The sequence below is a fragment of the Chiloscyllium plagiosum genome, chromosome 10 (genome assembly GCF_004010195.1).
Source record: "Chiloscyllium plagiosum isolate BGI_BamShark_2017 chromosome 10, ASM401019v2, whole genome shotgun sequence".
In the NCBI taxonomy this organism is placed as follows: Eukaryota; Metazoa; Chordata; class Chondrichthyes; order Orectolobiformes; family Hemiscylliidae; genus Chiloscyllium; species Chiloscyllium plagiosum.
The window spans coordinates 40723278-40736036 of record NC_057719.1 but is presented as its reverse complement, the minus strand read 5'-3'; the positions used below and the strand labels follow the sequence as shown (position 1 = coordinate 40736036).

Below are 12759 nucleotides of genomic sequence, written 5' to 3'. Positions count from 1 at the left end.
GAATGTCATCTGTGAACTTTTAAACAATTACATTCAGCATTAAGAAATTATCTTTCTCTAGGATTAAAAACTGTAATGCTAATTATTTTTAAAAGGAAATGATTAACATTCAGAAAACAAAATTAATCAAAGCCTTTTTGTAAGCTACAAATTCTCAGTTATTTTTATTGAGCAGCCAATATACAATATGGATTCTAAATATCTTGAACAAATTGAAACTTACTTCATTGTGTTCTTTGTTTGAACAATCCATATCTAATCAATAATTATTACTACGTTACCAAACGAAATTGAGATCCAATCATATGAGTCTACTAAAACAACTCAGATAGTTCCATCACATTGTTTAAAAGATTTCTTCATGAGTTTCGTGAAGTGGTACAATTCAGCGTAGCATGCATTATACGGGAAACATTTAATGACTGAACAGTGCATTTACACTTGAGAGCTCTTACCAGCCTATAAAGCGCAAAACAAACTAGGCTTCCCTGACAATATCGAAGATTTATTTTGTTCACGGCATTTTTTTTTATATGCAAGTTCTAAGTTGGAGACTAGAATAACGTGGGCTCTCTTGATTTGTTCTGTGATTCAAACAATGCATTACAAAGGGCTCAACTGTGTCTTGGAAAGTTAAGGCAAAATAAAATTAATAATTTTGTGCTTAAATACAATATCCAGGGGACTATATCATCAATTTCAATGATAAAAGAGATCAGTACAATCTCAGCTTTAAATGAGATGTGTTATCTAGATAGGAAGGTTGAGTTACATTTTAATGATTGAGAAAAAAATTCTTTGCTCATTATGTGAACTTCTAAAGGATATATTATTTGGTTAAGTCCCCATGTGGCCTAAGGCAAATGGTGAAAGGTTAATAAAGACTTTAAGTGCACCTGTCTTTAAAGCTGTGGCACACTGTAATGGCAGTTTCCCATCTAACTTTTCTTAGGATTTACATATCACATTAGTGTTGTCCCTGTAGAGTACTTAAGACAAATACGTCATTGTTCTGGATATTTATACAAAAAAACATGTTTACAAGTGCAATTTATACTGAAGTTTGAATGTATTTTAACGGGTGCTAATATACCCAGTTTAACTGAAACACATTAGCTGAAGGTAAAATACTTTTGTCTTGCAAAGGAAAAAGTTGCAACAGAAGTTGTAAAGTATTGTAGATTATACAGAAGTGATAATACTGCACCATATAATTCTACCACCTATAAATTGCAACATAAGGACTTATTCAGTAGCAAACGAAAAGACAGCAAAAAAAATCCAAACTTGATTCATTTTAAATTTGTACAGTATTAGACGTAACTTTTTAAAAATCCAAATTTGGCAGTCAGAAAAAAAGCTCTCCAATAGCTGGATGGAAAGTTTCAGGTTTCACATGTTATGGACACATGAGTAACATGGTTGTTGATCTTTGTATTTTACTTTTATCCTCAGTCATAATATTTGATACTATTGTATAAATGTTATATTCAAAAATGTGATAACTAATCATTTCTTGATTAAAAGTAGATTTGGAAACTTCAATCAGCAAATGTAGATAAATAGTTCTTAATGCTGCAAGTCAAATTTCTCAACCTGATGCTTATAAATTATTCCACAGTTGCATATCTCTTGATTCAGCATCACACAACTGGGGCACATTTGTTCAATTTTCTATCAGTCTTACACAAAATGATTTCATTTCAGGAAAGAGGTAACTCCTGCTGGTATTGTTTACACCTGCTGAATGCATGTCTTTGTACATTACAAGCTCGACCTCATGATGTTTTTGACCTCCCACTGTCTCTAAATTGTCAGACTGCTTATCTGACATTCAATGCTCAATCAGCAAATATTTCCACTGATTAAATATTGGAAAGATTGAAGCCATTTGTCTTCAACTCCTGCTGTAATCTCCTTCCCTCACCAATGATTCCATCCCTCTCCCTGACAACAGCCTGAGCCTGAATGAGACTGTTTGCAATCTTGATGCCTTATTTGACCTGGGGAAGAGGTTTCAACCACATGGTCACTCAGATCACCTATTTCCCCACCTACCACCTATCTCCAGCACTGTCTCAGCTCTTCTGTTGCTGAAACCCATTCATGCTTTTGTTACTTCAGAGTTGACTACTCTAATACATTCCTGGCCAGACTCTCAAATTCTACCCTTCATAAAAGTGAGATCATCCAAATTTCTGCTGTCCGTGTTCTAACTTGTACAAAATGTTATTCTCACTGATCACTCTTGTGCTCCGTAACCAACACTGGCTCCTGGTTAACAATGCTTTCAATTTTAAAATTCTCATCTGTGTTTTCAAATCCCTTCCTTGCCTTGCCTGTCCCCATCTCAGCAATCACCTTCCAGCCTCACACCCCTCTGATTTGTCTACACTCTAATTCTGGCTCTTGAGTATCTCCACCACCAGACACTGTGTCCTGAGCTGACAAAGTCTCCAAGCTCTGGTTGTCCCTTCTTTAACTCACTGTCTCACTAATCCACTTTCCTCCTTTAAGAATATTTCGTCAAACCCAGCTGGTAAAGCTTTTGGTCATCTGCTCTAATATCTCCCTATGTGGGTTGCTGTCACATTTTGGTTTACTTGTCTCTGTGGTGTTTTATTATATTAAATATGCTATGTGAATACAAATTGTTATTGTTAACAAACAGGAAAGTGCCAAAAGACATTCAATATTTAAAATGTTAACGTGCAAGGTTTTTACTGACTGATGTAAAATATTTCAACCAAATTATATTCTTTCAAACTCATGCTATCTACATTTGATTGATGGAAGACAATCTACTTATTGAAAGTAGAACTTCACTAATCCACTATAAATATTGACATACATTGATATTATTAACTCTCTTTGTAGAGAAATAAATCAGTAGTTAAGAGTAAGTAATGCACAGTTAATACACCAAAAGTAGAACTTAATTCCCTCTCCAGCTACATGGAGATCTGGAAGTTAAACACTTGATTTTAAATATTTTCCAAGCTTAATCATCCTATACCATTTTATTTGTGTTTGTCATTGTCCCTCTTTATCAACTGAATAGGCCTTTATACTCACCAGTAATGCTTTTATAAATGATAGTTCAGTAACACGTTATGGGCAAAAGTACTGATGGAATACCATTATTTTATGTTATGTAGGAGTCAGAAATGATCAAAATACAATATTATTAAACTAAATGTGAGCATCATTAACTGTGAACTTTAAAAACAAAGTTTATTCATTTCAAAAATCTTCCATAAGGGCTTAAAGAATTGAATACAGTCGTTCTAAAATTTATCACTGTGTCATATTTAAGATGAGCTCATTCTTAATAAACAACTTTGCATTGCTACCCAATGAAAACATCTCTGGAAGCCTAAACTGTCTATTTTATGATGGACAACAAAGTGAAAATCGTGTCGCAGGTAATGAGTATTGGAGAATAGGGTATTTTCAGTAACTTGTCATAGGAGAGAATGCAGACTTTCTTCAGATTACCCACCCATCATATCCACCCACCAGCAGCAAAGAGTATTCTGAACTCAGTATAAGGTAGTTTCAAAGCCATTGCTGAAAGATCCCATGATTGTTGTGGCCAACAAAGAGGTACCTTTCAAACTTTATTTTGTTAGCAGGAATAACTAGATTATTGGAGTTTACATTAATTAAATTATCCTTTGAAAGGAAAGTTCAAGCCTACATCAAAATAAAAAAAATCAGACACAATTTGAATTATTATACCTCAGATCAAAACAAAATGAGCTGGAACCCTATGTAAATATCAGAGACAAAGGAATTTATTTATAAGGGGCCAATATCATTGCCGTACATTTGTACTTTTAACTGTAAATAAAATCATACATTAGTTGTGCAGAAATCTACAGAAATGTGCTTTATCAAGTTAGATTTGTGTTTTGTGATATCCTTAATGTGCAGCAGACCATGTCTAGAACTTCTTTTCATCATCACTGGAAGTTACAATAAAAAGCGTGCTTGAGTCAAATATCCTAGGTTGGACCACAGTTTTCTTTCATTGCCAAGATGAAAACAATATTGCGATTTGTTTTGGAAATAAAGGCTCAATGTATCATTCATCTCTGCCTTAGTCCAGCAGCAAACAAGAGACCACACAGGATAGCCTTGAGAGAAAGAACTCCTCACCTGGACACCTGCTTGTTAACCACTGCTTTCCCAGAATGTGATTTTTTCCCCCCAGAACCTGACTTCCCTTTACGTGATATGAACAGATAAAGCTGCTATTATAATTCAAAAGAATTTGCTCGTTGTGCACAGATACAGCAGTCTGCAGAGTCTGCACACTGGACAATGGCAAAAGGCAACCTTTATTGTTCGCTAATGGCAAAACGGTGTACAAGACATTTCGCTTCAACGAATGAAACGTAAGAAAGGCACAAGACCTTCAGCGCCACGAAATCAAAACCAGATGCTATGTGATGAAATAGAAAACAATAAACTTCTGAAGGCCATAAATTGTGAGCAGGGCAATTACACAAGGTCATTTCAGTGCAGGTAACATGCGTTAGGGTTTAATTTCCTGTTATGTATATCAATTATTGAAGGGAGGGCATCATTGCTCCCACTTAATCTCTATTTAAGAACAAATCCCGCCATGAATAAAAAGAAACTTCTGCTATTGGTGGACACTATTTATTTTTCTTGCACTTTAAGCTTCCAACGTTTTCAATTCGGCGCGTCAAACAGGCAAGAGATGAACAAACACAAATCGTGCAAATCGATGGCAGGGAATTAGTGTCTTTCAATCCAATCAGATTTTCATCCGAGTGAAGCGTTTTTGTGTCGCCTGGCCGACTTCTCGTCAGCTGAACACTCTGCACACCCTACAGATTTTGAATCCTTGCCTCTAATGTGCCTATTGTTCCCTCTTTCTCATTTCTTCACGTTTAGAACAGCCTCAGCCTTGTCAACGGTGTTTTTTTTTGTTAGAAATATGTTCGAGTGGGATCTCGACCTCTCTCCAACTTCCGTGGGAAAACTGTCACAAATACTTCAGCGCTCTTTGGTATGGCTGTGCAGCATCATCAGTTCTGGAGCACAGTGCCCACATGTGGTACCAGTGCAGCTCTCACAGTGAGAGGGACAGAGAGATCTCGGGAAGCCTTGGGCACCGTTCCACCTCCTCTCACTACTACCACTGTTCAAGGCTCCAGTTTGGCTCGACCAATGATTGATCTGCTGGAGGAAGACCCAGCAAATGAGCAGCGGCTAACGCGTGGTCTCCTGTCTGTGGGGAAGGCGGGCTCATTGGTAACTGAGATTGCTGCAATAAAACAAGGGCGGGCTGGAAAGGAGGCTAACGCACACATGAATTAGTCCCAACTCAAACAAAGCGAGAAGCTTTAGCCGGATGCCAACTGTTGGCGGTAGCCACGGTAAAGGGCACTCAGACTTGGACTAATGCCAGGGCAGAGACTGCTTCTTTAACTCTTACCTTGCCGGATCCAGGGATGACGAGCTTCATGGCTTGTCTTTTGAGCTCTGTTAACTTGAGCTGGCAATTTTGACACCAGGCCCCCTTCTCTTCCTTCTCGAAGGTATCAGCCTCCGTCCCGGAGACCGCTCCTGCTCCCTCGGGAGCCGGCCGACTCCCGCAGTGATCTTCCTCGGCCGCCTGCAATCTCTTCCTGAGGCCGGCCTGCAGGGGGATGGTGATCTCCTTGGCTGGGCTGCCATCCAGCACCTGTAAAACACACCAGCAAAGAGAGGGGAGGGGAAGAGAGAGAGAGAGATGGATTGAGGTGTGCTGGCCACGTTACTCAATAACATGGGAACCGAGAAAAGTCTCACTGTTAAAAACTTCATCAAACTACTGACATACACATGCAGGAGTCGCTTACTAAACATCGTTTCAAACCTTCTTACAAAAAGTTCAGTTTGTTTAATGCCTGTTTGTTTACCTGCTGTTGTAAACTCCGCGTAATGCTCAGTGCAACAAGTCTTTGATCATTTTGACATGTACATGACCAGGTGCTGTGCTATGGGGCTATGCCTCTTCGTTCTAACTGTCCTCTTAGAAAACACCATGGGGAACAGAGACCAACCAGCTCAGGGTCCGGCACAGCTCATCCTGAAACTTCACTCAGCCTTGACTCCCACATCCAGTTACTGTGAGCCCTAGATTTGTTACTCACCGCCTGTCTGCGACCCTCCGGCTCCAACCCGCGAGGTTTACTCCCTGGCATCATTGGGTCAAGTCACTTTCGGTTATTTGCATGAACGCGTCAAGACGGGAGCAGAGTCAAAGAGTTATTGGGCCAAGTCCTGGCTCTCGGCTGGTCAATGCGGAATCATATCAACAGCACGCACTACACTGAAGGAGCTGTCTGATCATGAGAGCAACACAGTTGTCATGAAATGTTTGATTTCCTCAAATGCCCCTGAAAAGTCTAACGCGGTATTTGCCCGGCCACATGCTTCGACTATCCAGGTCCTAAAGGGGACAAGGATAAGTTTGAGTTTGAAGTTTGTGTGGACTCGGGGAAGCGGCAGGCGTATCTTCCAGTGGGTGGAGCACCGCAAGCATTTAAACCACTGATCGGTCAAGGAGTTCCCGTGACTGACAACAGTAAACTGCTCACAAGCCTGCAGGGATGGGAAACTGCCAGTGTCTCCTTCCAAACAGCACTCTCGACAATCCTCACATCTTTCCAATGACAAAACAATTAGGAACTGTTTAGACGACCTAATCAGAAAGGTTTCAATTTCAGAAAGGGAGGCTTTGGTAAAACAATTTCACAGTATGAGAGGCTGTCAACGTTCTCTGATTTGTTGCACTGTGTGATTTGTGGCTATAATTGCCATTTAAATCGGAGCACTCCGATCTTGCCAATACTACAGGCGTGCACCTTCGGCGTCAGTCCCACTATTACGGTTCTTTCACTTTGGCTAACTCATTAAACTGGAGACTGAAATTCAAATCCGCTCGCAAAGGTTTAATTGGCAACTTTGCACCCTTCATCCGGTGAATCGTACTGAATCTTTCTTCAGATGATACATTCAAGTTTGGGTTAAGGTCCTCAATCATTCTGGTGGATATCAGTGGCCAACACACTACCCCACCCCCCACGTTCCTAACCATCACTATCAGGACATAATCGGAATCATTTAATTTTAAAAAAATATACTCCTTAACCTGAACAAATTTATTTCTCGTCGCAAACTCGATTTAAACTCCTAAGACTCGCCTCCTTTTTGTTATAAGCGTCTGCAAAGTTATTCCAGCTCCCAGTCTTTCTAACTGCGATTGTTTCTGTAGCTGTAGCGTCACCTGTTGGCCACAGCCAAATACACACAAGAGGACCAAATGGGACCGACCACATGGCTGCTGTTAACCCTGCTCAAAATTCGCCCCCCCCCCCCCCCCCCAGTGTTGGTCGGTCTTGTCTCTGAATGATTGTGAATTCTCTATATCGGGAATGTAAGGCGATACATGGGACAGACGAAGGCACAACAGATTACAGAAACCATGAGAAAAAAAAATTCGTTTTAAAACTCAGAATATTTCTGATTTTTTTTGAGACCACACTTGACCTCTTTACATGGTGTTGGGCCGTGATCAATGTTTTGAGCGTGCGGAAACAGTCCGCATTTAACATGAGGCAGAATCTCAGTGGGGAGAACATGGTGATTAAAGGAAACCAGACAGATATGGAGTAAGTTCATTCATTCCAAACCTTAAATATATTAGGAATATAATTTTTTTGCTAAGCGCACATTAATCATACATTTCAAACGAATTAGAACCAAAGCTGAAGAAACTTGGATAAATACCAGATTTGACTCAAGCATTAATATAAAACCTCTGTTCAGTTCACACCGCGCTTGGTAAGTGCAAACTTAGCACGACTTGGAGCATGACTCCTGTATGTTGGGAGAAGATTGGAATAGCCCTGCATTATCATGATTCGTATCATGATTATAGACCCTCAGCCTGTAGTGAGTGGGACATAAGTTTGAAAACACATTATGAGAAATGGAAGCTGAGTTGACGTCGGCCGGGAGGTAGAGAGGGAGTGGTCGGTGGTATGGGGTGGGTGTTGGAATCGGGTCTCATGCTGGGAAGCGGTGGCAAACAGCTGTGGAAGCTGGACAAAGTGCAATTGTGAGATGTCTGGTCAGAAGAACTGGGTGATGCATCTCAAATTACACGCCCTCCTAAAAATAAGCCTCTTTCAACTATATCGTGTCTCATAAAAGAACCCAAAAAGATCTATTCCCTTACAGAGCTCTTGCTAAGTAACACTGAGTACAAACGTGCCTGTGTACTGGTGATGAAGGTTAAAGCTTTGCCCATTACGGAATTACAAGAACTTTATTCATAGAATAAAAAATGAAAAGCACCTCTGGTTTAAGAACAAAAGAACTAATGTGGAACTAATAAAGCCTTATATGGATCACAAGCAAACAGCCACTTTATCCCACGATTTAGCCCAAGACTCCAATACTCATTTGCCCTCCGGAAATGCCCCTGGAGTTTAAATTCCGCCGGGCTATTCTTGCTAACAGAACAACAGTCCTGTATTTCTGTGGCTGCACACCGCCTGCTGGCCTGATCAGGGAGAAGGAGCAGCCCTGCAGCATCTGCTCCACTGAATGGCGGCGTGTCTCCCTCCAACCCCCCTGCCATCCCCACTCCGCCCTCCGCCCCTCAACCCGCGTGCCCGTGTCACGGCGCGCTCTCGCAGCTCGAGCACCGCGCGCACCCGAGGGCCGAGCCGCACAGCGAGCGCCCGCCCCCTTGCTGGAAGGGGGTGGGGGGGGTGTGGGTCGCTCCCTCGGCTTCTCTCTCTCTATCACTCTCCCTGGGCTTCACCTGACTCCTCCGGGCGCCTGAAGTGGGCAAGGAAGGGGGCTGTGGGCAGCGGCTCCCCCCTGCACATTGCTGAGAGGGGCGGCCCTTTCCACCCCTTCCTCCCCACGCCTGAGTGCTCTATAAAACATGCATGTCCTCTGAGAATCTCCCCTCTAGTGCTTACTTTGAAATGCCTTGGAGTTTCGAACCTCTGTCATTTTTGAGTTCACAAGACGGTGAGTTTGGACTGAACCTTAGGCTGTGCTGGAGGGGAAGGGGGAGCCCTGTGTTGGGAAGGGAATTACTGAGGACTTCAGGACAAACTCCGATCAACTCCGACCCCCTTTCAAACCTGGGGAACTGCTGCCCGCTTGCTGGACTCCGGGTAGAGATGTTTGGAAGCTGAGAATTCTCCTGTACAGCCCCAGTTACGCTGCAATGACCCAACTGCACCGCTTTCACATCCACGGGAACACGCTCGAAGCAACAAATTGGAAAGTTTGCGCCAAAACATAGACACAGACACACACACACACAACAGTCGAAACACACATTCGAAATGTGACTAAAGGAAGGCAGCTGAGCGATGTGCTTTTAAAAGTCAGATCCCTTCACAATGTTGCAAAAGATTTCTGAAAACACTCACCCTGTGCTTTCGCCTTAGGAGGTGACTGGTGAATCCAAATATTATGTCAGAGTCCAGGCAGAAAGTGCCGATTTCCAGCAAGTTGGTGTTTTTCCTGGGAGGGGATTCTGGCCACTGTTGTGAAGACATGATGCCGTGCGGATCTCCGAGCTTGCTCCCCGAGCCGCACTCTGGCACGGGAGACGCCTCACTCACTGGAGAGTGACATGTTGGCAGTCATCGCTTGTTCCATACCCTGGCACAGTGCGCAAAAATCCCGCTAATCGGCAGTCAGGCGAGCTCCGGCCCTTCTGTACCACTCCCCTCAATAACGTCCCACCAAAGTATCCTGTTCCAGCCGGGAAGCTTCTTGCATTCACTGGCCCCACTGTATGAGGCGACATCAATAGCCATCAGCAAATCTTCTTCGGAAACTCCCCCCCTCCACTCCCCTCCCCAGCACCCACCCAGCCATCCCGGTTGCTTGTTCCTCCAGCAGTGGCAAGGAAAGTGTTGAAAGCGTGGAGAATAGCTCCTGTGTCTGTGTATAGTGTGTGTAGTGTGTGCGAATGATCCACCCTGAAACTGAAGGTTTCCGCTGTGGACTGGAGGAAGAAATGGGTTGCAGTGGAGCAATTTCTTTTTGTGTGTGGATGCTAGTAAGCCTCTCCTCACATCACCTCATTCATTAGTGGGGGCTAAAGGACAGAGCTACACTCCTGGAAAAGCTGTTAATTGTTAGCTATCAGCCTGGAACCTTGCTGCTCGAACTGGACCGCCAGTGACTCGAGGGGAGCCAATCCCACTGTGGTCAGCTAGGTGACATAAACTACTGACAGGAGGAAATCACAGTGAATAATCGATTTCGCCCCTTTTTTCTTCCAGAAATGTAACTTATTCCTAGGATTCTTTGAGCGACAGCAGCAACTCGCAATCTCTCAGAAGTCCGATCAGAATTTCTGGGGAGGGAACGCATGTTTCTGAGATTTCTAGGTTACTGAGCGATAATCAAACAGAAAAATCAATTAAATTCTGATTATAGCCAGCTTACTTTGCATTCTACTCAGCTTATATCCTCATTAATTAACATCTCCCACCAAACTAATAGAGAAAGATGATTGAGCTATTTAATTTTTCTTCAATTACTGTACAGTACAGTCTATTTGCACGATTACTTTCTATAAATTATAAAGTGGAATTTTAATAAGAAAATCACCTAACACTGGTGCAGTAGGGTGTTCTTTCAGTTATTTATCACCACATAATATCTGCAGAATACTTTCTTTAGGGAAATTGATAGGGGTCAGCTCCAAGCTCTACGTCTAGTCCAGTGAAAGCTGGGCAAAATGATAACAGGACGGCGATCTCAAAGTTATTAACACTGTCCTCGATTGTTCTTCCAAATAAAGTAAAACATCAACGAATCGATTGCGCACAAAGCCTATTAGAGTAGATAAAGTCCATTATTTATATGTTTTGAAAGCGATCCTCAGACATTAACATGACTCTGTTAATAAAAATCTTATCGCCAGGGCACAGAGGAGTAGTCGACAGATAACCAGACAGTCATTACCTTTATAATAAAGAAATTTGTGTCAGTGATTTAAAGAATGCCACTTTTTCCCATTCGGTGGATTTGCCAGCGCTCGGTGAGATATGTGGTTTTGGTTTGCTGCTTGTTTATTCAGCAGTCATTTGAGTAACTTCTCTTTAGATTAGGAGTCCTTTAGTGATTGGTCCAAACCGAGTATCATAAAAGATTCGCACGGTGAGCTGAGGGCATGTATTGTAAGCCCCGTCTTGTCTCACTGCAGAACCATAATAAAGTACTTGTGGGACGCAAGGCTGACTAAGTCCTGCCCTTAAATTGAACGTGTATTGATTTAATGTAAAACCGAGCATTTTAAGAAAAACAAATCCATCCGTTCCGCTCCCACCCAGTACTTCCGTTTCACACACGAGACAATGCCATGCTTAATGGGTTTGCAGTGAGCAGAACTATAACTGCACAGACGCATGGTATCGCGCCAACAACTTAGGCAGTCTGCCTCAACTCACTAAGTAACTTCTTAGCTTTCGACTCATTTAGCAACTCAGTCAGAAAACAGCAGACCATAGCAATCTAGTGTAATTAGTTGAATTGTAAGATTCTGACGATTATAATGTTCCCGAGTACACCCCCACCTCCGTTTAATTCTTCCATTGTCCACAATACTTCAGTTTTGATAAAAATAATGAAACACAAATAATGACAACATGTGTAAATCTTGTAGTAATTGCTGTTTCTCGAGGGCGGCGAGGGGGCGCTCAATCAAAACAGGGAATATAGCATAAGGCGTGAAACACTTATAGTACATATGTTAAATATTTAATTAAACGCTTTTGTGATCCACAAAGATTGTCGTACTGATAAAGAAGTAAGAGTCTTACTTCCTTGTGCGAAGTTAAACTTCATTCCCGAATGAATGCTACGTGTTTACAGTGCATCATATGGTTACTGTATTCCATAGCTGCTGTACAATTTTACATTTAATTTGCAAAGAATACAATAGATTGCGGTCTAGAGGCCCCTAGGGAAATCTGCGCGACAGTACCCAAGAATCCATGAAATTCAATGTAATGCACTAATCATGGTCGCATTATGGTATTAATTGCTATAATGCTTACTTGTAATCCTATCATAGGATACAGAACACACTTTTTCGCTGTAGATGAATTAGATTTAGGTGGTCACTGAGTAAATTAGTAGTATATTTTCTCACTTCATGCAATCCACACTGATTCAGCCTCTGACATAAATATGCTTCAACCCTGATGTAAAAGTCAACACTCCTGACGTTCCTAGAGAGACATGGTGCAAGTCTCAGGGACGTGTTAGAATTTTACTTTTCAAGAGGCACACAGGCCACATAAATGATAATTAGAATTCGTTGTAAAGATGATTTATCGTGTCTATCATCGTGCTTGAAAAGCCTGGGTCACCGATGAATGCTGATGAAATTCTAAGATCTGCTCCCTAAAGACTCCCCGCATCTGCTGTCCTCTTGGTTGGAAGGAAATAGCCGAGGGCGTGCATCTTATTAAAGCGAGGTGGAAATTTAGACATTTTGTCAAGCAAAACATTTCTTTGTGCACCAAGAGCATGTCATCGGAATAAAGTTAAACCGAAAACAAGAGTTCAACCAATGATTCTGATGGCCACTCCTGCATTTAGTACATCAGAAGGGATTGATTGATATGATTAATTATTTACAGCATTTAAACAGGCCTCGGAACAGGAAGCGTGAAAATATTAAAGGTGTAT

The 12759-nt window shown here is 41.9% G+C and overlaps 1 protein-coding gene across 3 annotated transcripts in view; it reads right to left on the bottom strand.

Moving 5' to 3' along the window:
* kif26ab (kinesin family member 26Ab) overlaps window positions 1-9703 on the bottom strand; it is a 241477-nt gene extending 231774 nt beyond the window's left edge. For 2 of the 3 annotated variants that reach the window (XM_043697536.1, XM_043697539.1), the window contains exons 1-2: window positions 9477-9703; window positions 5471-5719 (exon numbers count right to left, since the gene is read on the bottom strand). In XM_043697536.1, the coding sequence (XP_043553471.1) occupies window positions 5471-5719; window positions 9477-9605 (378 nt within the window). In that variant the 5' untranslated portion in view covers window positions 9606-9703. Of the gene's footprint in view, window positions 1-5470; window positions 5720-6170; window positions 6656-9476 lie in introns of those variants that run through there. The other variant, XM_043697537.1, reaches the window with a different exon arrangement.
* Window positions 9704-12759: the final 3056 nt, after the last annotated feature.